This window comes from Candoia aspera, chromosome 9 (assembly GCF_035149785.1).
Source record: "Candoia aspera isolate rCanAsp1 chromosome 9, rCanAsp1.hap2, whole genome shotgun sequence".
NCBI classification, from domain to species: Eukaryota; Metazoa; Chordata; class Lepidosauria; order Squamata; family Boidae; genus Candoia; species Candoia aspera.
In genome coordinates this window covers 27,134,699-27,161,046 of record NC_086161.1, presented here as the reverse complement: position 1 = coordinate 27,161,046, position 26,348 = coordinate 27,134,699, and the positions used below count along the sequence as shown (strand labels likewise).

At 47.8% G+C, this 26,348-nt stretch overlaps 1 protein-coding gene across 1 annotated transcript; it reads left to right on the top strand.

Moving 5' to 3' along the window:
• The first annotated feature begins 19 nt into the window (after positions 1 to 19).
• Positions 20 to 24,647, top strand: USP39 (ubiquitin specific peptidase 39). Its single transcript, XM_063311476.1, has 12 exons — positions 20 to 219; positions 3,864 to 3,933; positions 5,070 to 5,164; positions 5,937 to 6,073; positions 7,258 to 7,410; positions 7,818 to 8,043; positions 8,407 to 8,484; positions 21,752 to 21,819; positions 22,151 to 22,339; positions 23,211 to 23,353; positions 23,699 to 23,834; positions 24,248 to 24,647. The coding sequence occupies exons 1-12, from the start codon at positions 36 to 38 to the stop codon at positions 24,296 to 24,298; spliced, it is 1,530 nt and encodes a 509-aa protein (XP_063167546.1). The 5' UTR covers positions 20 to 35; the 3' UTR covers positions 24,299 to 24,647.
• Positions 24,648 to 26,348: the final 1,701 nt, after the last annotated feature.

Genomic DNA, 26,348 nt, shown 5'->3' with positions numbered 1-26,348 from the left:
GCTGCGCATGCGCGCCCGTCTCGGCGCCCGCGGAGATGGCGGTGCGCGTCAAGCGGGAGCCTCGCAGCCCGCAGCCGTGGCGGGGGTTGTTGGCCGACGCGCCTCGCGTAGCGGCCGGCTGGGGGCGGGTGAAGCGGGAGCCCGACGACGAGGTCGCCATCAAGCAGGAGCCCGACGAGCCGGTGGAGGAGGAGGAGGATGGCGACACGGAGCCCACAGGTGAGGATCCGCGGAACTCGCTGCCCCGAGAGCAGAAAGAGGTCGCCTCGGAGCAGGCTGGGAACAGGCCGAGCCACCCGATCTGGCCGCGGGGCGAGCACGGGTTGCCGGCAGAACCGCCCCGGCTTTAGGGCGCGATTCTCCTCTCCGGGAGAGCCGCTGCGGTTGTGCGAAACCCCGCTGGGCGGATGGACGGCGCCCCGTCGGGGTATCGAGGAAGGCGTTGCGGCGGAAAATCACGATGCTTCGGGCGGGACAGCTCGTGGCTCTACTGGGCAGGCGGGCGGTGAGACCTCTCTGCTCGCTCCCAGGTGCATCCCCCTGCGCGGATTTCATGCGCGCAGGTCCCGTCGGTACACAACGCAGTAATGAGAAAGCACGCTGGAGCACCCTAACGCGGAGAAGTTCCTCATGCTCGTAGGTCTCGCCTGTGGTAACTTCCATCATGAAAGGATGAGGCACAAGCCTTAAAAACACAGATTTTTAGAAGGAGAGGGTGAGTCTAAAAATAAATGCGTAAAGTCAATGTAGCTGGGAGAAAGCCCAATTTCTAAAGGGCGAGAGTTCCCAAACACTGAAGCTACCAGCGAAGCAGCACTTAACCCCGGGTGATTTCCAAACTGCTCTCATTCTGAGGTGGCACCTGCAATGATGGTGTGGACCATAACAAATTGTGGCAAGTTCTTAGCAGTATGGGGATACCAAGTCATCTTGTCTGCCTCCTGAAGAATCTGTATAACGACCAAGTAGCAACAGTAAGGACAGACCACGGAACAACGGACTGGTTTAAGATTGGGAAAGTAGTACGGCAGGGCTGTATACTCTCACCCTACCTATTCAACTTGTACGCAGAACACATCATGCAACATGCTGGGCTTGAGGAATCCAAGGCGGGAGTTAAAATCAGTGGAAGAAACATTAACAATCTCAGATATGCAGATGATACCATTTTGATGACTGAAAGTGAAGAGGAACTGAGGAGCCTTATGATGAAGGTGAAAGAAGAAAGTGCAAAAGCTGGCTTGCAGCTAAAACTGAAAAAAACCAAGATTATGGCAACCAGCTTGATTGATAACTGGCAAATAGAGGGAGAAAATGTAGAAGCAGTGAAAGACTTTGTATTTCTAGGTGCAAAGATTACTGCAGATGCTGACTGCAGTCAGGAAATCAGAAGACGTTTAATCCTTGGGAGAAGAGCAATGACAAATCTCGATAAAATAGTTAAGAGAAGAGACATCACACTGACAACAAAGGCCCGCATAGTTAAAGCAATTGTGTTCCCCGTAGTAACATATGGCTGCGAGAGCTGGACCATAAGGAAGGCTGAGCGAAGGAAGATCGATGCTTTTGAACTGTGGTGTTGGAGGAAAATTCTGGGAGTGCCTTGGACTGCAAGAAGATCCAACCAGTCCATCCTCCAGGAAATAAAGCCAGACTGCTCACTGGAGGGAATGATATTAAAGGCAAAACTGAAATACTTTGGCCACATAATGAGAAGACAGGACACCCTGGAGAAGATGCTGATGCTAGGGAGAGTGGAGGGCAAAAGGAAGAGGGGCCGACCAAGGGCAAGATGGATGGATGATATTCTAGAGGTGACGGACTCGTCCCTGGGGGAGCTGGGGGTGTTGACGACCGACAGGAAGCTCTGGCGTGGGCTGGTCCATGAAGTCACGAAGAGTCGGAAGCGACTGAATAAACAACAACAACCTGCAATGGACTCCTAGTGGGCAGTTGGAGTTGTCATTTGGCTGCATGCAGGCAAGCAGGACCTGTCCTGGGCACAGGTGGACCTTGACAGTTTCCCCCTAGCTCCCACAGGGAAATGCTAGGCAAACATTTGTCTGCTGTGCTCTTGGCCCACTGTGCTTTCCAGGTTCCCCTCAGGGGCTGCTGCGTGTAAAGGTCATTGAATTGGGAGATTCAATGCAGCTAGATTGGTCAGACTTCTCCAGGAAGGGGTGCAACTGACAGATGCTACGCAACTGGAAACAGGAGGTTCTTGCACATCATGCTGACCTGAAGACTCAGGGAACATGGGATCAGAGAGCACCCCCTAGCTACGTGTATGCTACTTCAGGGGAAATATCTTGTCTGTGGCAGGTGGGGCCTCGTCTTGAGAAAGTCTCACCCAAACACCACCCCCTCTGCCATTTTTGGATTCAGTTCTAGGCTTACCCAGTCTGCAGTGTGGCAGGATCCAACCATGCAGCCCAACACACCAGGGTTGGGGGGTTAGTTTACTCCTGTGCACCTTGAGGATCAGATTGGGGTGCCTGAATGAATCTGGGCTACAATGATCCAGTTCCTTTTTTGCTGATCTATTGAGGGAGATACTATGTTTGATTAGGGTGCAGTGCAGAGTGTGTGAAGGAGGAGAATGTACACCCCTGAAGGGAGTGTTAAATAGACCCCTTTTTAACAACTGGTTTCAAATTGACCATTTCTGGCCAAGGGCTCACCCAGCCAGGTCTCTGTCGCAAGTAGGAGGTTGGCCTTTCCCTTCTAGACTGAATCTCTCAGGAGTGAATCTCATTTGCCACAAACGCACCATTTAATGTCCAATAGAGGCAGAAGTGGAGTTGCTGAGAAGCTTTCATCCCTCCTCTGGGCTATTAACTGGGCCTGGCAGAAGAACTGGCACTATCCACTTGATGTCCCCTAAACTGGCCTGCACTGGTCTCACCATAATATTTCCTTCTTCCCCCAAAGGATCTTAGCTGAAAAGGTAGCTTAAAACATAATTAAATACATTTGTATTCAGTCTTCAGGTTAGCTGTTAGAACACTCCAATGCCCATATATACCAGTCGGTACAACCCAGCAGCCATGGTCCCTGTTCAGTGGGTGAGGCTTGAGTAGAGGCAGCTCTTGGACGGACAGGGGGATTATTTGGAATTTTGAGAGCATGCTATGGGGCCTTTTACAAAATGTTTGTCATGTGCGTGCAGGCTAAATTGTAAATTCTGGTTTCTAAACCACAGTGCTGAATTCAGAAAATGTGCTAAGCAAAAACCAAATTAACCGTATGTTTTATATGTGAACCCAGCAGGTGACTGGCTCAAAGTCACCCCAGGAGCCTAAGTCAGTGAAGCCTCCATTTAATGGATCCAAGGGACGAGAGTGCATCATCATAGCAATTTATGTTGTTTGTCTGGTAATATTATTAAGCAAATGATGTCATTTATGTTATGTTATGCAGTGGCATTATGCAAATGGAATAAATTGATGCAAATGATGTGATTTGTACAAATTATATCAGTTGCCTTGGAATTTTGGTGTCCTGCATATGACATCTGCTTTATCTAAGCCTGGTAAATAAAAAAATCACTGTAGTCTGTTAAAGATTTGAACCTTCGTCTCCCCTGTTCATTTCTAGCACTCTAGCAGCTGCAACCATACTATATCCATCTGTCTGTCGGTGTATCTATAGGTTCTTTTATTTGTTTTGGGGGGCTTTTTAAAACTTACTTGAACTTCAATCTGTAGTTTGTATTATTTTGCAAAGAGGAAAAAGCTAATGTTTAAAAATCAATCAATATAAACAATTCATTCCACTAAGGACATCAGATTCCGGCAACTTGCTATCTTACCTGCTTACCTAAATCTTAATACTAAATGTTTCTGATTTACTTACCTTTTCAGTAAAGTATGGTCGATTTGACCCAGAAGATCGACGGAGCAGGCACTGTCCATACCTGGACACCATAAACAAGTCAGTGTCAAAATGAAATTGTATGTGGGGAGGGCATCAGCGAATGAGTAATTGTAGGGGGAAAAATGGGTCCATGCAGAGACTGAAAAAACACATTGCTACATTAGAAAGCTGTCTGTAGGGCCGCCATTTGGTCCTTAGTGTCCCCCTTTATTAAACACTACAAGCATAACTCTTACACTCCATCTGAAGCATCCTTTGGCAGGAGGATCCACGAGAAAATAGGGCCTGAGAAGGACTGGGAACCATCCTCAAGAAAAGCTCTGGTAGGTTCCACTGTTGAACGCCCTGGCCATTCCTGCTACATTCCCTTTCCTGTGGCAGAGACTCCTCAGAAAAGGGGGAAACATCTATAGTCTTCTTTCCACAGCTTTAAATCTTTCCTCCTAAGTCTTTATTTCATTCATTCATTCAATTTATATGGCCGCCCATCTCAAACCAGTGACTCTGGGCAGCTAACAGTCATAAAAACAGTCAAACAGTTAAAACAGTACAAAATAAATTAAATACAAATAGCAGCCAAGAGATATTAAAATCCATCGGTGTCTGCACAACCAGGAAACGGGGCCCTTCACACACTCAGGACCCCAGGCCTGGGCACACAGCTAGGTCTTCACAGCCTTCCAAAAAGCCAATAGGTAGAGACAGCTGGGAAAAGATGGTCCCTCGGGTAACCCAGTCCCAAGCCCTGGAGGCCTTTAAAGGTGACAACCAGCTCCTTGAATTGTACCCGGAAACACACCAGCAACCAATGCAGCCCCTGAAGCAGTGGTGTTATGTGTGCTGAATAGCTGACACTACTTACAACCTGTGCAGCTGCACTCTGTACCAGCTGAAGCTGCTCTTCAAGGGCAGCCCCATGTAGAGCACGTTGCAGTAGCCCAAACTTTAGAGAAACTGTAGAGAAAGAACAATATGTGTGACTGCTTCAAGTACTAAGATGAGGCAGGAAGGGTCATCTCCAATTTAAAAGTGGTTGAACTGCCACCACGGGGCGGTGGGATGGTATTTTGTTGCTCTGCATCTGCTGTCAGCTCTTGGAATATGCCTGTAATGTGTTATTTGCGTCTCCTAAATTCACTGGCACAGAACTGACAGTTCTGCAGCATTAAGGGGGCCATCTTCTGTCACTGCAGGAGCGTCCTGGATTTTGACTTTGAGAAGCTGTGTTCAATCTCACTTTCGCATATCAATGTCTATGCTTGTTTGGTGTGTGGGAAATATTTCCAGGGTAAGTCTTTTTTTATCTCTTATACTTCTTTTTTGACAATTGACAGAGGAGTGTGCATGTCAGCCTAGTAGAAATTTTCATGCACAATAACGGGGGGTCTTGCCTGACCTTGACGAGCTGACTCTGGAGCAGGTATTAGCTGATCTCAGACATAAAATGCATGAATACCCAGTTACGAGTTGTCCTAGAATGAGATCAGCACTTGAAATGCAGCCTTACCCATTCCTTTCCATTAGGATTAGCAAGTTATAATGCATGGCGGTATCAGCAGCCATGGCCAGCTGACACGCAACAACTGACACCCCCCCCCCCACTTTCTTGCCTCCCTTCCTTCCTGTTTGTAGTGCACAAATCCTTCTTTCTCAGCTTTGCCTTCATGATCCATTGACATTTTTCAGATCACCGTTGATCTGTCGCATTTCCTTCAGCACTTCTCAGCTGGTCTTACAGCTCACCTGCTGCTTGTTGAATAAGCCCCCAATCTCTGTCCTGTAGGGTCTCTTTCCTGCCTGTCCTTCCCTTTGATCCTTTTGCAATTGTACCTCCTCTCTGGCATGCACAGCCTGCCCCTAACTCAGGCCAAACGGGCCACTTTCCTTTTCCTGTTAGAAAGTGGGCTTGCAACCCGCCGGTGCCCTGGCAGCTGGCCAAAACAGCAGCCTCCCTTCCTTAACTCAGCAGGGCACCTGCAGTAATTAGTTGGATGGCTGGAAGCCCACTCTGCATGGGCTTCTTACTCATGGGCGTTCTCTGCCTCCTGTCTTCTCTGCAGGCCGGGGCCTGAAGTCACATGCTTACATTCACAGTGTCCAGTTCAGTCACCATGTGTTCCTCAACCTTCACACCTTGAAGTTCTACTGCCTGCCAGACAACTATGAAATCATTGACTCTTCTCTTGAGGATATCACAGTATGTGGCTTCCTGGTGAAGTGGGGAGGGGAGAGGTTGGATACCCACCTCAGCTCAACTCCTAATAGTAAAAGTGTTCCTTCTCAGACTTTCACCCCACCATTGAGTGCCTAGAGATCCTCTTTTGTTGCCCCTCCCCATCCTGCCATATAATGCTAAAAAGCTCTGAACCAGAGCTTTGTCTATTGCTATAGGTTTTATAAGAAGTACAGCAGAGAGGAGGTTTTTAACCACCCTTCAAACCTAGTGCTTATGTCCAGGACTGCAATGCTATATATGTATATTGTAAGCTGTAAACAAGTCAATTATACCCCCCACTTCCAACTTCCTCTGTCCTCTGACAGCTGCTGTGTTTAATCATTCAGCTGCCCTAAGACAATACGTGTATTTGTTAGACTTGATCAATCTGTCAAACCATTGGTTCTTTTAATTTTTTTTTTTAAAACCTCTTCTGGAGTAAACAAAAAGTTCCATAGAAAATAATGGCAAAGTCCAAAATTTTAATTGAGATATAATTGCTGATTGTATGATCTCCCCCATCTGTAATGGTCTGTTCACAGCTTGATAGGAACTCAGGAGGCGATTGGGAAAAATCCAAAGACACGTGCCCCTGACTCAGCTGTCCTGGGAATGGGGAGCCAGCACAGTGGTTCACAAAAGGGGAGTTAAAAATTGAAAAAGTCTCGTCCCTAGTGAGTTGAAAGATAATTTGAGCTCTGGTTCTAAAATGAAAGCAATCCAGTTGTTGAAACTTCTGTGAGCCCATCCCTCTCCCTTTCAAAAAAACCTTGTTTAAGAGGACTCAAGGAGGATGCATGCTTTTGATCAAGCTGGCTGCTAAGAGCCTGACTCTGCTCCTGCCTCCACATATGACATTACAGGAAAGGTAAGAGTTTCTATGTTCAGTTGAACCTGGAGATTGCTTTTCCAGGTTTTCTTGTCCAAATTCACCCTTTAGAGGAGGTAAAAACAACGCTTCATTTATCATGAACTATTAAGTTTAATTTATTTCAGCCTTGACTGACACTCTAAAAGTCTGAAGATCCCATTAGTATTTGCGCTTTGAGGAAAGAGTGTCGCCGTGCCAAGCAGGCGTGAGCTGAACGATCTCTCCAAGGGGCTAAAGTGTCCAGCAGAGGTCCTCCCTCTTGCTTACTCCCTCCTTGCTCTCTCCTGTTTTCCAGTACGTGTTGAAGCCCACCTTCACCAAGCAGCACATCGCCAACCTGGACAGACAGGCCAAACTTTCACGCGCCTACGATGGCACGACATACCTGCCGGGCATTGTGGGATTGAATAACATAAAAGCAAATGACTATGCAAATGCAGTTCTCCAGGTACTGTGCTGTCTCTGAAGTGGAGAAGAGTAAGAAAACACACTACAAATAGGCCTCGTATAGTGATTGCCTTGTTTAGCGACCGTTCGCATTTCCGACGGTGATGAAAAAGTAACTTTGCGACCAATCCTCACATTTATGACCTTTGCAGGCCTGTAAACCAAAGGAAAGCTGAAGTAAGACCATAAGCACAGTTGTGGTTTCACTTAGTAACCACAATTGTGGTCACTAAACGAGGACTGCCTGTAGAAGGGCAATATTTATTCCACAGATATTTATTCTTACAATGGTCTTGGACAGAAATAGGAATCTGTTATAGAAAAACTGCTTTCGTGTTCAAGAATTGCATTGTTTTAATTCTGGGTAAGTGTATGTTTTGTCACTGATCGTAGTACTTGTGTACCTAGGCATTGTCAAATGTCCCACCCCTGCGGAATTACTTTCTGGAGGAGGAGAATTACAAAAATATTAAGCGCCCTCCAGGGGATATCATGTTTCTGCTGGTTCAGAGGTTTGGAGAGCTCATGAGGAAGCTGTGGAATCCCCGGAATTTCAAAGCTCATGTCTCTCCCCATGAGATGCTGCAGGCTGTGGTTCTATGCAGTAAGAAGAACTTCCAAATCACCAAGCAAGGTAGGATGCAGGAGGAAATCTGGGAGAAACAGATGATGCTGAAAACAATATGCTGGAAATTTGTGATGATTGTTCAGTGGAATCTTGAACTTGGCCATCTGCTCATACCAAGCAGATGGCCATTATGCATCTGAATCTGGAGTATTCACATTTGGATATATGAAGGGGAGCAAAGGGCCTCAGAGAGGATCGCTAAGAGGAGAGTGAATATTTCTCCATGTGTTGTCCCCTTCTGAAAAGCTTTAAACCTGTTGTGGTCCACTTCATGGAGAGTCTGCTTTAACCCTGGAGCCCAGGGCCAGGTTACAGTGGTTTTCAGAAGAACCCTTCCTTTCATGGCCTCCATCTTCTCCCACTTTGCAGGTGATGGAGTTGATTTTCTTTCTTGGTTCCTGAATGCCTTGCACTCTGCTCTCGGGGGGACAAAGAAGAAGAAAAAGAGTAAGTGAGAGATGTTGATGCTGTGATGATTTCTGTAGTGTTTTGGAAGTCTATGTGAAGTGTCAGGGGTTTGAATGAAGCACCCTCAAAGCAGTGGTCCTCTCACTTCCAAGACCAGAACCAAACGAGGTGGTCCTTTGGAGCCCCTCTTGGCGTTCTCCCAGGGAAGAGCCCTCTTTAGCTAGGCTGAAAGGAGCTTTCTGCTGCAGGGATGGCCAAGGCTGTGAGCCGCAGAGGAATTCTGCAGCATGAGCTAGAAGGTGGCTGCCACAAAACTGCCTTAGTGCATCTAGAGCTTTACAGGGGCGCTGCTTGTCCATCCCTCCAAAGCCAGTGGAGAAACATTCATGGCTGGTGCTCCTTGGGGTAGAAGAACCCCAATTGGTGTCCATTACCGGCGCTTGCTGGCCAGAACTCCTGGCTGACTCATCCTAGGGGAGATGAGCTGGTACCACCGTCCACTTCTCTCCAGTGCTGTGTGAACCAGGAGCTATGGCTAGCAGGTGACAAAGGCAGTGGGAATGGGTAAGGCTCCATGCTGTCACTAGTGTGTCACTCATTTCTGCAGCCACATGCTGAAGCTGTCCAGGTTCAGTGGCTTTGGTGAAGAATTGCCTATAGAGGGTGAGCGCTGGTCTAGGCTGGAGGTCCTCCTTGTACACAGAAGGTCCTCAAGCCTAGATAGCCATGAGACACTATAGGCAATTCTAAAACACCTTCCAACAAAATGGGTATCCATGCAACTTTACAAAAAGTGCCTGACCATAGAACCTGCTACAGCACAACAAATACAACACATGAAAACATTCCCATACATCAAAAACGTATCAGAAACAGCCCACAGACTGCTACAACCACATGGCATCACTGTAGCACACAAACCAACTAAAGCCCTCCAAAACATCTTAAGCAAACCAAAAGACCCAGTAGCCCAAGAAGAAAAAATAAGAGTCATCTACAACATACAATGTAAGGACTGTAGCAGCCACTGTGTAGGACAGATGGGCAGAAGGTAAGCACAGCACACGCGTGAACACCCATTAGCAATCAGAAGACATGATGAAAATGCCTTAATCTCACAAAACATGGGCAGACTCAACCACAGTTTCAACTGGGAAGCTATTAGCATCTTAGGCCAAGCAAATCCAAAAATGCTAGGGAATTCCTGGAAGCTTGGCATTCAGACAAATCAGCCATCAATAAACACACCATTCAAAAGAGACAATTAAAAAAACTAGGAAGGCAACAAAAAGACCCAATATGTCCCCTCCAGTAGCCAACACTCAGATAAGCAGGGGTCAACACCAGACAAACAGGCAGAAAACAGTACCCTAATCAAGGAACCTCCAAGGAGGAAACCACACCCCCACCAACACTGGCAAGGGAAGATGCTATATATAAACAGGGAGGAAACCCCACACTTAACTTGAACGGATGATGTTACCAATCGAAGCAAATATTTTTAGCTCAGGGATGAACTGTGGTGTCCTTGGTGTCTGTGGAGTCCTTGGAGTCCTTCCCATGACTTGGAAATTATACTTCTGTTGAGGCTGCCTTAAATTGCATTTGCCTCTTTTATGGCCCATTGTTCTGCTCCATCAAGTTCTTGACTGCCCTTTGTTGTTTATTCGTTTAGTCGCTTCTGACTCTTCGTGACCCTAACCCTAACCTCCAGGTTGGTGCTGCAGCACCTGCCACTAATGGCAGCCACCACACTTTTGGGGGAAAAGCCTGACCCTAACCCAACCCATGCCCCTAAGGGGACTTCAGAAGAGTGGACCTTGGTGTGCCTGTGAGCAAAACGGGGGTCCAGCTGTTCCTCTGTCTTGGTTGGAAGGTGCCTTGGGAGCCCTCGCCCTCCCATAGCAAAACTGCAGGAGGGTTTCAGAAAATTGTTTTTTCTACATTTAATTGAATTGTTTATTCGTTCAGTTGCTTCCGACTCTTTGTGACTTCATGGACCAGCCGACGCCAGAGCTTCCTGTCGGTCATCAACACCCCCAGCTCCCCCAGGGACGAGTCCGTCACCTCTAGAATATCATCCATCCACCTTGCCCTTGGTCGGCCCCTCTTCCTTTTGCCCTCCACTCTCCCCAGCATCAGCATCTTCTCCAGGGTGTCCTGTCTTCTCATCATGTGGCCAAAGTATTTCAGTTTTGCCTTTAATATCATTCCCTCAAGTGAGCAGTCTGGCTTGACTTCCTGGAGGATGGACTGGTTTGATCTTCTTGCAGTCCAAGGCACTCTCAGAATTTTCCTCCAACGCCACAGTTCAAAAGCATCGGTCTTCCTTCGCTCAGCCTTCCTTATGGTCCAGCTCTCGCAGCCATATGTTACTACGGGGAATACCATTGCTTTAACAATGCGGACCTTTGTTGTCAGTGCTCTTAACTATTTTATTGAGATTTGTCATTGCTCTTCTCCCAAGGATTAAATGTCTTCTGATTTCCTGACTGCAGTCAGCATCTGCCGTAATCTTTGCACCTAGAAATACAAAGTCTTTCACTGCCTCTACGTTTTCTCCCTCTATTTGCCAGTTATCAATCAAGCTGGTTGCCATAATCTTGGTTTTCTTGAGGTTTAGCTGCAAGCCAGCTTTTGCACTTTCTTCTTTCACCTTCATCATAAGGCTCCTCAGTTCCTCTTCACTTTCAGCCATCAAAGTGGTATCATCTGCATATCTGAGATTGTTAATGTTTCTTCCAGCAATTTTAACTCCAGCCTTGGATTCCTCAAGCCCAGCATGTCGCATGATGTGTTCTGCATACAAATTGAATAGGTAGTATACAATCCTGCCGTACTCCTTTCCCAATCTTAAACCAGTCCGTTGTTCCGTGGTCTGTTCTTACTGTTGCTACTTGGTCGTTATACAGATTCTTCAGGAGGCAGACAAGATGACTTGGCATCCCCATACCGCTAAGAACTTGCCACAATTTGTTATGGTCCACACCGTCAAAGGCTTTAGAATAGTCAATAAAACAGAAAGATGTTTTTCTGAAACTCCCTGGCTTTTTCCATTATCCAGCGGATACTGGCAATTTGGTCCCTAGTTCCTCTGCCTTTTCTAAACCCAGCTTGTACATCTGGCAATTCTCGCTCCATGAATTGCTGAAGTCTACCTTGCAGGATCTTGAGCATTACCTTACTGGCATGTGAAATGAGTGCCACTGTTTGATAGTTTGAATGTTCTGTAGTGTTTCCCTTTTTTGGTATGGGGATATAAGTTGACTTTTTCCAGTCTGATGGCCATTCTTGTGTTTTCCAAATTTGCTGGCATATAGCATGCATTACCTTGACAGCATCATCTCGCAAGATTTTGAACAATTCAGCTGGGATACTGTTGTCTCCTGCTGCCTTGTTATTAGCAATGCTTCTTAAGGCCCATTCAACCTCACTCTTCAGGATGTCTGGCTCTAGCTCACTGACCACATCGTCAAAGCTATCCCCGATATTGTTATCCTTCCTATACAGGTCTTCCGTATATTCTTGCCACCTTTTCTTGATCTCTTCTTCTTCTGTTAGGTCCTTGCCATCTTTGTTTTTGATCATACCCATTTTTGCCTGGAATTTACCTCCAATGTTTCTAATTTTCTGGAAGAGGTCTCTTGCCCTTCCTATTCTATTGTCTTCTTCCACTTCCACGCATTGCTTGTTTAAAAATAATTCCTTATCTCTTCTGGCTAACCTCTGGAATTTTGCATTTAATTGGGCATATCTCCCCCTGTCACTGTTGCCCTTTGCTTTCCTTCTTTCTTGGGCTACTTCTAGTGTCTCAGTAGACAGCCATTTTGCCTTCTTGGTTTTCTCTTTCTTTGGGATGTGTTTTGTTGCTGCCTCCTGAAGAATGTTGCGAACTTCTGTCCAGAGTTCTTCCGGGACCCTATCTACTAAGTCCAGTCCCTTAAATCTATTCTTCACCTCCACTGCATATTCCTTAGGAATATTAGTGAGCTCATATCTAGCTGATCTGTGGGTCTTCCCTAATCTCTTTAGTCTGATCCTAAATTGTGCAAGAAGAAGTTCGTGATCTGAACTACAGTCAGCTCCAGGCCTTGTTTTTACCGACTGTACAGATGTCCGCCACCTTTGGCTGCAAAGGATGTAGTCAATCTGATTTCGGTGTTGTCCATCTGGTGAAGTCCATGTATAAAGCCGTCTCTTAGGTTGTTGGAGGAGAGTGTTTGTTATGCAGAGTGAATTGTCTTGGCAAAATTCTATCAGCCTCTGTCCTGCTTCATTTTGTTCTCCCAGGCCATGCTTACCTGTAATTCCAGGTGTCATTTGACTGCCCACCTTAGCATTCCAGTCTCCCGTGGTGAAAATAGCATCTCTTTTAGGCGTGTTGTCCAGTAGGTGCTGAAGATCCTCATAGAACTGCTCTACTTCAGCTTCTTCAGCATCTGTGGTTGGGGCGTATATTTGGATCACTGTGATGTTAGATGGCTTGCCCTGAATTCGAATTGAGATCATTCTATCGTTTTTTGGATTGTATCCAAGCACTGCTTTAGCCACTTTACTATTAATAATGAAGGCTACTCCATTTCTTCTGTGGTCCTCTTGTCCACAGTAGTAGATCTGGTGGTCATTTGATGTGAAGTGGCCCGTTCCAGTCCATTTCAGTTCACTGACGCCCAGAATGTCTATCTTTAATCCTTGACTGCCCTACTTCCACAAAAAGCAATGTTCTTCCACAGATCATGCTTTATTAAACAGGGATAGGAGGAGGTGACAGAAATCTCAGGAACTGGATGTTTATTTGTTTTTATAATCCAGTTTATCTCCCAGGTTCCTAAAGGATTTCTCAGTCTCTTACTGAGCCCCTCTATGAACTGAAGGCTGTTTCTTAACTGAAAAAGTTGAAATATCCAGATAATTAGGATGTGAATCTCTCTCAGTGTGATGATTGCCTTATTCTAAATAAAACTCTCAGACTCAAAATGTCAATTCAGGTTCTGGATTTATTTAGAAAAGAGCGCAAACAGGTAAAAAGCTGAGAATGAGAAAAGCGCGCCTAAACTCAAACTAAATAGCGTCTTTGCAAACAACACCCCACCCCCTCCCTCACATACAGTTCGCCCCACATTCCCAGGTGCTCCTAACGAGCTCTGCTGATCAACGGGCAAAAAGACCGACATTTCAGAGATAGCCTAAACACATTCCTCCTGGCACAGATCAGTACGTCTCCTGTACAAGGCTCTCAGCAGCACCCTCCCAGCCCGGACACATGTCAGCACCTTGGCAAGCGAACCGTTACGATGTAGACAAACACCGGAACGGTGAACATGACACTCAGGCTCTAAATGGTATGTGATGGTATATATTCAATTTACAATCAACTATCATTCCAGTATCATCCTCACAAGTACAGTTATCAGGTGTCCTTGACCAACTCACATTAACTTCTGGTAACGGCCACCTTTTTAAGAGTCTTGGACCGACATTGATGCCTAAGAGCTTTTAAACAGATTGTAAAGAGATAAAAAAGACCCTCATCTGTAGTTTGCTGAACCTTCTTTCCCCCTTTTTGAAGCTAGGAATAATGCTTACTCAAACACTTAATCAGTTCTCCAGCATTTCTCTTTGTATACTGTACATATAGAGATGTACTTATACACATGGTTTGGGCCAGATCATCTGGTCTTTCAGTACTCTAGTGCTCATCCAGTCCTGGAGATTTAAACTAATTTACTTGAAGAGGCATTCCCTGACTTTGTTTAGAAACACAGCCTCAAGCTACAGTCCTGCCTCTTTTCATCATAGAACACAGTTTATTTTGGATGTTGACATCCAAAAGAAGAGTTGAAAAGCTCTGCTTTTTCTGTATTATTTCTCAATTTTTTGGCATCTTCATTGAGTAGCTGGTATAAAGATCTTTTTCTTTTCCTTCTCTTTTGAACATGCTTGAAGAAACTCTTTTCTTACCATCCTTTGCTAATCTTGGCTCATTCCTAATGTTTGCTTTCCTGACATCAGCTTTGCAGTTCTGGATTACCAGACTACTGTTCCTTTGTGATGTAGCCTTCTTTCCATTTACTGACGCGTCCTGTGCTCTTGATGTAGCCACATCGCTTCTCCTGCCCTCCATTTTCCTCCTCATTGGAAGGCTTGCAACGGTGCTTTTAATATCTCCTCCTTTAGGAATTTACATCCATCTTGAGCTTCTGCTATGGAATCCTATTTACAATTGTTCTTAAAATTGTTTATTAAAATCTGCCTATTTTTGAAGTCCAAGAGAGGCGTTTGACTATTCTAAGTTTTAATTTCCCTTAAATCAAGAACCGCAGTTTTACATGGTCACTTTCCTCCAATACGCCGTCCACTTCATCAACTAAGTCTCCCATACTGGTTAAGATCATGTTAGGGACAGCTGGTCTCCTTGCGCTATCCTCCACTCCCTGGAGCAAGCAGTGGCAGGCCAACAATGTGTTCTTCCCCTTATTTTAACCCTTATGTTCTGCAAATCATATTGCCCTTCTGTACTAAGAGCTCAGGTTTCTCTTACTTATTTCTCATGTCCTGAGCATTAATATGTACACAGTGAAGGTCATGAATTCAATCCAGGTCAGTTCAGTTTTATTACAGCCATTGGCACTGACCAATGAACAACATAAGCAACGATACAACGTTCAAGTAAGGTAGGTAATGTAGCCCTAAATAAACATGCAAACCATTATTCTGGTTGAATGGGGTTATATCTATTTGCAGTTTTAGGGATGGGGATGAAATTCTGTTTGGGTCAAATTCTTAACCATATACTTAATACAGAGTCTGCCAAGAAAACGTCGTGAAAGCGGCGTCCCCCAAAGGGTCAGACATGACTCGGTGCTTGCACAGAGGACCTTTCACCTTTCACTAGTATATCAGGGGATTCCATGGAAACCTTCCTAGTCCAACTTTCCACCTTTGCCCAAACACATTTTTACCAAACCATCATCTAGGTGACTCAGACCGTGGTCCCAGGAACCATTTGCGCAGTCTGTTGTTGACCCGTGGTATTTTTCTTTCTCTTTCCAGTCCACTTTCACAGACTAGAAGAATAGATGAAACATCCAGTTGATCCCCCAGGATTTTATTTATTTATTTATTTTATTTATTTACTTGATTTTATAGCCAGCCATCTTACTTTTACGTGGCTGTAGGTGGCTTACAATAAAACAAAATAAAAACACAAAATACATAAGGCAAAAGTAAAAACACATAGCAGCCAGGCAAAATCTAATCCGTCATCCATACAACCAGGAGATGAGTTCTAACCCACACCCCACCTTTAGGCTCAAGCCTAAAGCCCGGTTTTCAGGCCTTACGAAAGGCCAACAGGGATGGGGCCAATCTAATCTCAGGGGGAATGATGTTCCAAAGGGCGGGTGCCATGGCAGAAAAGGCTCTCCTTCTGTGCCCACCAGCTGGCACTCCCTAGCTGATGGTACCCGGAGTGTGCCCTTCCTGCTAGGTTGGATAGGGCAGATAGAAACAATTGGGGAGTAAGTAAGGGGATTTGAGCTTCTTTATGAGATATTCATTCTGTGGTGATATGGCTGTGGCTGATCTTTGCTGTAGTGTTTGTCCCCACGTGTAGCAGCAGGAAGGAATACCTTTAGGAACCCATCATCCTGTAATTCGTTTTTTTCTCCTAAATGCTCGGAGCCTGCTTCAGCTGCAAGAGCTTGAGAATTGTTTCTAAGTTCTAGCAGTGCAAATCTTCTACCTCTTTTCCACCTGGTTATTATTTTTATCCATGCACTTGTCCCTCTGTTTGGTTTCCTTGTTACGAAGAGTTGGTTCCATTGTCAGTTTCCATTACAGAGAAAAGATCTTACCAATTGTTCTTTCTTACCAACTTGTGGCCACTCTACATTATTTGACTTTTTCTTTAAAGATGGCTACAAACTTATAATTTGCGATGGTTGCCTTATTCCAAAAAGAACACAGACTCACTAGCCAGGGCTAAGGATTTCTGGTTTATTAGGAATAGAATGCAGACACGGAGAAAGACGGGAATGAGCACATGGCGTGCGAGGTAGCCGGTAAATACCCGCGGTGCGGACCTGATCCTTCCCCACCCCCCATTGTCCCAAAGTCCTGATCCGGAGTCTTGATGGGCGATCAGGGGGCGATTCCGGAGTCTCGATGGGCGATCAGGGGGATTAGCGCTGATTACCTCTTATAGGATTAGCACTGATTCTTTCCTCCTTCCTCCCCTTCCCCGGAAAGGCATGTTCCCCGTTGTGATGTATGTATACATCGCAACGGGGGACATGACATAATTGCTGCAAGTTCATCCCAGGTGGTTTTCAGACAGGAGGACAAACGTGCCAGAAGCATTGCAAGTCACAGTTGCAGGCTCCTGTCTGTTCACCTTCATTTTTTCTTTTGGGAGCTCCATCAATAAAAAGGCTTATTTTTCCCTTCTTCTTTCTTTCTCAGACTTTCACATTAGTGAACTACAAATGCTTAATTTAGGAGGAAAAGTGTTTAGGGTTCCTATTAGTTTTCCCTGTTAACTTGCTCCCTGGAACAGGGTGTAATGAATGCCTATTCTAAAACACTCTCAGACTCATGAGCAGGAATGCAAAGATATCTGATTTATTAAAGAATAGTATGCAGGATCACAAAGAAAGCTGAGAATGATAAAAGCACGCCAAATGCAAACTAAAAAACCCTCGGTACAAACGAGATCCCTCTCCCCGTAGAATCTTCCCAAGCTCACAATCTCAGGTGCTCCTAACGGCTTCTGATGGGCTGCGGGAAAAGTCCTTGAACAGAGCACATAACCCAAACACATTCCATTGAAATGAACATAGATACCAGAGCTTGGTACAAGGTTTCACAGCAGCTCCCTCCCAAACAGAAACGCGCGTCTGCACCATGGCATGTGAAACGTTATGATGTACAGTGCACATTGAAACAGTGAACATGACACAGGGTGCCTTGTATTCCTTCTTACAGCCTCTGCTTACTTAGCAGGAAGCAGTCTCCCACAATAGGCAATTAGGCACTAAGAGATTACCTTTTCATGCTTCACAACTCAGCACACAATTCCTCAGCATACATGGCTTTTTCAGTCATCCTTCTCTTTTCCTCCTGTTGAGCTATTGATTCTCAATTTGCTTCTTGAGGTCAGTCTAAAAAGTTGGGCTTAGACCCTTTGAATCTTTACACACTCTGGAGAGGGTTATTTTAAGGACTGCCTGTGTCTATTTCACCCTGCTTGAGCCTTCATCTAGGATCCAGTTAGTTGACCCTGGGCAAACTCTTCTTTTTGGAGGTACTGGCAACTGCGGAACACAACGTGAGGCTCTTAGTTCTTAAATCCCAAAGTTAGAAACTCTCAGTACAAGCCATGTAGGATATAGAAAAGTTCTTTATTGGAGAGTAGTAATAGGAACCAAATCAAAGCCTTGAATGAGATTTTCCCACTCAAACAGTTGATTAACTTGGAGATCCAAGATGGTGACTGGGAGCAGATGCTAGTCGCTGCTCTGGGAGGAAAGATCCTCGTCTTTGGGACCCTGTTCCCCAGCCCCTTTCTGTCAGTTGGGGGTTTTGGGGGAGTGCTGTGGGCCAATTTAGGCCAATTTCAGGGGTCCCCCGGTTCCCCGGCCTTGAACATCTTTGGCTGGTGGTGGAGATGGTTGGAGCTCTCCCTGGGCAGAACAGCGATGCAACGGAGTGTAGTGAACCTGGGTGGTAGCAGTGGACTCTGGCAGACCTCCTGAGGGTTTGGGTGAGCTTGGGCGACCCTCTACTGATCCTGCCAGGGCCCTGTGGACTCTGCAGATGCTGGCAGATCCTCGGTGGCCTGGGTGAGACGGCGGAGTGGGACAGGCCTTGCGGTGAGGCTCAGCGGAGCACGGCAAGGCTCAGTGGAGTGGAGCACGGCACGCCGAGGCGCTCAGTGGAGCGTGGCAGGCCGAGGCGCAGTGAGTGGAGTGGTGGAGCTCTGCGGACCGGGACCAACTCAAGCAGACCTCTGGCAGGCCTGGTGGACCTGGTGGTTTGGGGGAAAAGACCTGCAACACCTCCCTGGGGACCAGTGGTGAATTGGCCTTGCTGAGGCGGCAAGTCCTGGCGGCGGGTCCCAGCATTGAGGAGCGGGGCATGGTAGCGTGATGGAGTCTTTAATGAGTGTTACAGTGGAGGACTGCTTGCTCCCCAAATTACTTGGAGGCGGCAGAGGATTCTAGGGTCCCCTCAGTGTGAGTGGGGTACTCCCCTTCGGGTGAGAGACGCCGGGAGAGCCCAGGATTGTATGTTATTTATGTAAGAGTACCCCCCCCAAATGGGGTGGGTAGGAGCGGGTGGGGTGCCCCCCCCCCCGTGATCAGTGAGAGAGGTTGAGGGGGCGCAGTGAGTGTGTGTGTGGTGGTTAGGCCCAAACAGTGCTGAGAGCGGGAGCTGGTGTGCTGGGAGGGCCTGACATCACCTGAGGCTGATTGTGTGTGGGAGGGTGTGTGCATGGGGGAGGGGGGCTTTGTTTCAATCCAGGGTTTCTGGAGGTCCGGGATTGGAGGCAGCTGGGCCTGGAAACTCTGGGGGCTGTAGGGCGGGGTCACTCTATCGAGGTAATAACTGGCTGGGGATGTTATGGCAGGAACCAGAGGGCAGGCCATCTTCGGGGAAGACGCCCCCGGTGTTTGTTACCGGTGGCGTGTTCCAGCCCTCCGTGTTCAGACCCAGGCCCTGGGCAGCAGATCCTTGAGGGCCCTGGCTTCCGGCTGCTGCTGCTTAACACCACGTCAGTTAATAACAAGGCCCCCCTCATATGTGATTTAATCACAGAGGAGGGGGCAGACCTGGCGTGTATCACTGAAACCTGGCTGGGCTCAGAAGTGGGGATAGCCCTTTCGGAAATGCGCCCGGCCAGGTTTCAGGTGTGGCATCAGCCGAGACACCAGGGCAGGGGAGGAGGGGTAGCGGTTGTGATCCAAGAGTCTCTAGTGGCCTTCAGGGGCGCTGCTCCACAAGTGGCCGGTTGTGAGACCCTGTTCTTCAAGTTGGGTGCCTGAGAGCAGTTGGGAGTGTTGCTGCTGTATCAGCCTCCCTGCCGTGTGGCAGCCTCCCTGCCTGAGCTGCTGGAGGCAGTCTCGGCTGGCGGTGGAGTTCCCCAGGCTTATGGTTCTGGGAGACTTCAACCTGCCATCCCTGGGGCGTGCCTCGGGGGCAGCTCGGGAGTTCATGACCACCATGGCGGCCATGGGCCTGTCCCAGATTGTTCAAGACCCGACTTGAGACAGTGGCCTCACTCCTGACTTGGTTTTCTTGTCAGAGCAGTGGCAATGTGGTCTGAGGGGAGAGTTAGATCTGTCCCCATTGTCATGGTCAGATCACACCCTGGTGGCCTTGAGAATCTCTGGTGCTGACCCACTCCGCAGGGAGGCAGGACCCATTCGACTGGTCCGCCCCCGGTGACTGATGGACCCTATGGGATTTCAGAAGGAGCTAGGGGTTATACCTGAGGATCTACTGCATGGTCCAGTGGAGGTCCTAGCTGCAGCCTGGAATAGGGAGATGGCCGGGGCCTTGGACAGGATCGCACCTGTGCGACATCTCTTGCCCCATCCATCCCAGCACTCCCCGTGGTTTACGGAGGAGCTGTGGGTTTTGAAGAGGATCAAGAGACATCTAGAGCACTGCTGAAGGAAGACAAGGACCGAATCCGACCGAACACAAGCTAGAGCTGCTATTAAGGCCTACCTTGTGGCGATAACACTGGCAAAATGTCAGTATTTCTCTGGGGCTACCTTGAAGAGTATATCCTGAAGAAGATAGATGCTTTGGAACTGTGGTGTTGGAGGAAAATTCTGAGAGTGCCTTGGACTGCAAGAAGATCAAACCAGTCCATCCTCCAGGAAATAAAGCCAGACTGCTCACTTGAGGGAATGATATTAAAGGCAAAACTGAAATACTTTGGCCACAGAATGAGAAGACAGGACACCCTGGAGAAGATGATGATGCTAGTGGAAGGCAAAAGGAAGAGGGGCCGGCCAAGGGCAAGGTGGATGGATGATATTCTAGAGGTGACGGACTCGTCCCTGGGGGAGCTGGGGGTGTTGATGACCGACAGGAAGCTCTGGCGTGGGCTGGTCCATGAAGTCACGAAGAGTCGGAAGCAACTAAACGAATAAACAACAAAAACCCTGAAGAGTATCCAGAAGCTTCAACTGGTCCAGAATGCGGCCGCGTGAGCAGTTATTGGTGCCTCAAGATCGGCACATGTGATGCCACTTCTGCACGAGCTGCACTGGGTACCAGTCTGCTTCCGGGTCCAATTCAAGGTGTTGGTTATCACCTTTAAAGCCCTACATGGCACGGGACCAGGTAACCTGAGGGACCGTCTCATCCCCGTTACATTGACCCGTCCCACCTGGTCATGCAGAGAGGGCATGCTACAGACCCCATCGGTAAGGGAATTCCACCTGGTGGGGTCCAGGAGGCAGGCCTTCTCTGCAGTGGCACCCGCCCTCTGGAACATTCTGCCCCCGGAGTTGAGACAGGCCCCTTCACTTCCAGCCTTCTGGAAGAACCTGAAAACCTGGTTCTGCCACCTCACTTGGGGTGGGAGGGGCACCAGTTCTTCTTGGGGGTGGCTAGTACCATAGATCTCTTCCCAATGAATAAGATCTTCACCGCTTGGATTTCATACCTATTTTATCTTTATTTATTGGTCTATTATATTGTGAACTGCCCAGAATCCCCTTTTTGGGAGAGATGGGTGGTGATAGAAACTTGAAAAATAAATAAACAAATCATTCTTTTTCCCCCTTGCGTGCCAGCCCCTCCTTCTATTGAGGCTATCTGCTCAGTAAATTTCCCTTTCCACCTCACACCCCCTCCCAGCCTGGTTCATCTTCCAGACATTCCCAGATGGTACCAACAGCATGACCTTGGCGTGAGTTTGTTCTCTAAATATTCCTCAACTGTTCACGCTGGAATGCAACCCATTCCCCCTCCTCTTTGTGCTGCAAAGTTCTCCAAAGCTTACATGTGGTTTGTTCAAGTAACTTTCTACCCAAACCACTATCTAGATCTCCTATTTACATCTCACGGCAGGGCTTCGCAAACTCTGAACCCTGACACACAGTCTCTTTCTCTGTTTGTTTTCATTCTTTCAACATTGTTCACATATAACTTGATATGCTTGTACTTTTTTTTAATTCTGTGAGCTGATATAGAAAATGTTGGAATGCAGACACTTAAAATAAAAACATGGAAGGTAGGGCTGTGAATGAATTGTGTCCTCTTTTGTTCTCTCCCCTCTTGTCTGTAGCCATTGTGACAGACGTCTTCCAGGGCTCCATGAGGATATTTACCAAGAAATTACCACACCCTGATCTGGTGAGTTGAGGTCCCTAACTGCATTTTTTTGCCTGAAAAAGAAGAGAGCACATGGGAGGAATGTCTGAAGTGAAAAAGATGAATGCTTACTGTTGCTAGGGCATTTAATTCAGCCGCCCACAAGCCTGTTGGAAGTTGAATCCCATGCCTGTGTGCTTGACTGCCAGAAGGCACTTCTGCAGCTGTTAAAGGCTGGTGGCATGCTCCCTCTTACAGGTGCTCTGTCAGTCCAGCTCACACCACTGCTGCCAACCACACAGCCAAACAAGATCTCTGCATCAGGCCTTAATTTCCTCATCCTTCTCTTATTCATAGTTTTGCTCTGTTTCAGCCCGCGGAGGAAAAGGAGCAGCTGCTCCAGAACAATGAGTATCAAGAAAAAATGGTGGAGTCCACCTTCATGTACCTGACCCTGGACCTCCCCACTGCTCCCCTCTACAAGGACGAGAAGGAACAGCTCATAATTCCACAAGTGCCACTTTTCAACATATTGGCCAAGTTTAATGGAATAATGGAAAAGGTAATTCCTCTACTTTGCTGTCTGTTCAGTAAGTTGTACTGGAATGGGCTTCAGAAGTCCCAAGTGGGATTACAAGCCATGGGCATGGTGCCTCCAGGAACTGCCTCCTTTAGCAGGCAGCAACAGCAGCAGTGTTGACCAATCTCAGTTGGCTTGATTCTTCAAACTCATGCAGCCCACTAGCCTCCCCTGGAGTACCTGTCACCAGTTTTCTGGATTGCATGGGTAGGAAAGAGTGTTATCCCCAGGGAGTGTGCCTTCTCCATCCAAGCAGGGAGATCGAGGATGCTTGATTCAAAGGGCTTCATTCTCTTTGCTGGATAGAGAAGATCTCTCCTCCTCCTCTGAGAGAAAGATGAGCATGGGGCCTAGGTCGCACTGGCTACCTCTGGCTCCTGTGTCCTCACCCACTGCTGCACGTGGTCCTTTGGGTCCCAACTAGGCCTCTCTTAAACAGGGTGTGGATTGACTGAAGGGAGCCCCTTTGACACTGGTGAGTGCAGCTTGGGTGGTCACATAAGATACCCCAGTCTGCGCCCCTCTCCCCCCGTAAACATAACGTGGCTTTAAATGGCTATATTTAAAGGAGTCATAAGCTGGAGGGTCAGTCACTGTAATGTATCACTGGCAGCTAGCCTCCCATGCTTGCTGTGCATATATAAACCCAGGAAAATTAGTTGCAGAGAAAGGTTCTCCAAAGCTGCGCTTTAGCAGCTTGGCAAATCTGTCCCTGCCTTCAGTGCACCCAAAGCCGGTTGCTCCCCTCCGACTGAGGAAGAGTGCCAGCCAGCCCCACCTGGTGAGGGAAGACCCCAGCACTGCCCTGTCCTGGCTCAGCTTCCCTGGAAAAGTGTTTCTTTTTGCCCTTCAGGAGTACAAAACATACAAAGAGAATTTCCTAAAACGTTTCCAGCTCACCAAGCTGCCTCCTTACCTCATTTTCTGTATCAAGAGGTTCACCAAGAACAACTTCTTTGTGGAAAAGAATCCCACCATTGTCAATTTCCCCATCACGTATGTATGACCGTCCTTCATAAGAAGCAGCTCTGCCTTGGCAAATGGCTGGGCCGGCCTCTGCCCAAATTTGTCCTCCATCTCATGAAAGACTGGAGGCCAATGATGGGATTGGAAAAGCCAGGTGGGTGTTGGATCCCTTGAGCCTTAAAGCAAGACTAGTGGCAGAGAGTTCCATTTTGGCTTAGCGTAAACTTGTCAGGAGGGGTTTGGCCCCCAAAGCTGCTTCCATGTCCCTGAAAAGCCATGAGAGAAGGGAATCCCTCTGTGAGCCCCCAGTCGAGGCCTTCACGGTTGGAGAGAGGCCTGGGGCCCAGAGCCTTGATGGCGCCTTTCCTGCTGTAGGAACGTCGATCTCCGAGAATACCTCTCAGAAGAAGTGCAGGCTGTGCATAAGAACACGATCTATGACCTCATTGCAAACATCGTGCATGATGGTAAACCTGCTGAAGGGGCCTACCGGATTCACGTCTTGCATCATGTGAGTTTTTGGCTTCCCGTAAGGATTGCCCTCCTCCATATTCCATCAGCTCCTGGCTCGGGTGCCTTGCCCTCAGCCCTTAGCCCTGGGAGTACAGCGCAGCTGGTGTGGATTCACCCCGGGGTCGCCTCTTGCCTCCAGTGAGGCCTTCTGACTTGGTGTGACTCCTGCAGGGCACAGGCAAGTGGTACGAGCTGCAGGACTTGCAGGTGACAGACATTCTCCCCCAGATGATCACGCTGTCTGAGGCGTACATCCAGGTGAGTGCTTGGTGTTTCTTCCACTACCTACACACCACAGGGCCAGCGGGGATACGAAAAGACTGCGGGGGCTGTGGGGGCTTGTCAGAGTTGCACAACGAAGACTAGTAGGGTGTACTCCCTTCTTAATACAAGTTGGCTTTATTTCGGTAGATCTGGAAAAGGAGAGAGACCCACGAAGAGAGCCACCAGCAAGGAACGTGAACAAGGCATTGTGGCATGGAACAGACTCAGCCAGAGGCTGGAAGGCTGCTGCAGATGGAGGGTTCCTAAAATGGGTTGCCTGGGCTGTTCGGGGAGGCTGGGGTCTCTTTTGAAGCCTCTCCTTTGTGCCCAGTCTTGCTTCTGCGTCAGTGGAGGTTCCTCCCTGGCCCTTCAGCCTTGAGGCAGGAGCCCCTTGCAGCAGCAGCAGCAGCAAGTGGGCTGGTCTTCACTCCTCTGGGCACCCCCAACGCAACCCTGTTTCATCCTCCATTTGGAGAAGATCTTGTGGGGGGGCGGACGCTTCTGCTCCTCTCTGGGCATTAAACGTGCATGCTTGTTTTTTTCCTAACCCTGCTGTTTTCCTGTTCGCTTCTTCCCTGGCCCCACCTCCGAAGCATTTGCTTCAGACGAGGCAAGCGTGTGTGTGTGTGTGTGTGTGTGTGTGTTAGGCACACTCACATTGTTTAGATGCTGCTTTTGGTAATAAGGAAACAAGCACTCACACACTCAGCAGGAACAGGTTCTTTGAGGATACCCAGGAAAAAAACAAAATCTAAACAGCAACAGTAGTTGACAGTCTAAAAAGAGCTCCGCATCTCACATGATACTCCCACCCTGCACACAAACCCTCTATACCAGGTTGATCAGGCCCTGCCGAGGGGCAACGGGAACCATCAGGTGTAGACCACACAAGATGGTGTGGGGTCTCTGGACCTTTCAGCAACCTGGCTGTTTTTCATCCTGTAAGGCTGGGCAGACACCTGCTGTGGACCCCCAGCCAGGAGGAGGTAAAATTGTGTTAGCAACCTCCATCTTCTGTGCAGAAATTCCGGAATCTCAACGTAAGCCATTTCTGAGCACATCATCCGGCAGCAGCTCTGAGGCCACTTCTCTTCCCTACCGTCGTGCCTGTGCCGTACGACGCTGGTTTTCAACTCATGCATGTATGTGTTTAATCACCCCCCTTGGATCCTGTTCTGGCCAGCCTTTCAGGCCCTGAGATTTCTGCTTTTTCCTATTTGTTACTTTCCTAAGCCAGGGTTGCACAACCTTTTCCAGGACCAGACTTGGATTTTGAGCAGTGCACTGGAGGCTATACTCCAAAATGTGAACAGGATCAGAACAGAAAGAAAAAAATTCAAAAATGCTGCCAACTAAGGAGACCAAGGTTCAAGACTCCACTGGACCCTGGCACTCGCTGGATGATGTTGGGCAGTCTCTTCTCTGCATGCACTTTTCTTTCAGAGAAGGCCGCCTTGTGGTGCTCCAGTTGTAAAACATGATCCTGAGCCCATTGTTTCCTACCAGGAGAATAATACACGCATATTTTCCCCTTCTGCCACATTTAATATTATTTGGTGACAACTTCTGAGGAGCCTTTGAGAGCCACATCTGTGGCCTGGAGTACTAAATTATGCTCCTGCCTGAGCCACGCAATGCCTCTGGGCCCTGTTTCCTCAACGTTGTTTTATAGGGCTAGGCAGTGCTTCAGCATTGATTTAGAAGAAGTGCTGTGGAGTGTCCCTGCAAGGGAATTCTTGGGGGCTGGAAAAGAAGAGGGTGTTTTTTCCAAGACTGGCAAATGAGCAGATGGACATTTTAGCCTTATTTCCTCAGCAAAGTGTCAGTCCGTCAGGCTTCTCAGAGAGAAATTCCAACAACTCAGGGTGCCCCCACCTTAATGTTGGGTTTTTGTTTTTTTTGTATCTGTTCAATCATGTCTGATTCTCAGAGACTGCCTGGACTAGTCCCTGCAGTTTTCTGGGCAAGGTTTTTTGGAAGTGGTTTGCCTCTTCCTGGGGCTGAAAGAGAATGGCTCACGGTCACCCAGCTGGCTTCGTGCCTAAGGCGGGACTAGAACTCACAGTTTCTAGCCCGGTGCCTTAACCATGACACCAAACTGGCTTAGCCATGTCCCAACTGTCTGCCTTCAACGCCCAGAATTCCCCGCCAGTATATTGCAGTCCCAAATACCTCTAAAAGAGGGCAGTTTGGGGGGACTGATTTAACTTTATGCTCTAAGGCAGGACCTACTGCATTGATTAGGCTC

Bases quoted from the DNA above. Each gene is read 5' to 3' on its own strand.
- USP39 (XM_063311476.1), top strand. From the start codon at position 36: ATGGCGGTGCGCGTCAAGCGGGAGCCTCGCAGCCCGCAGCCGTGGCGG. The intron at 220-3,863 runs GTGAGGATCCGC...TTACCTTTTCAG, and splicing joins TGGCGACACGGAGCCCACAG to TAAAGTATGGTCGATTTGAC. The intron at 8,044-8,406 runs GTAGGATGCAGG...CCCACTTTGCAG, and splicing joins CTTCCAAATCACCAAGCAAG to GTGATGGAGTTGATTTTCTT.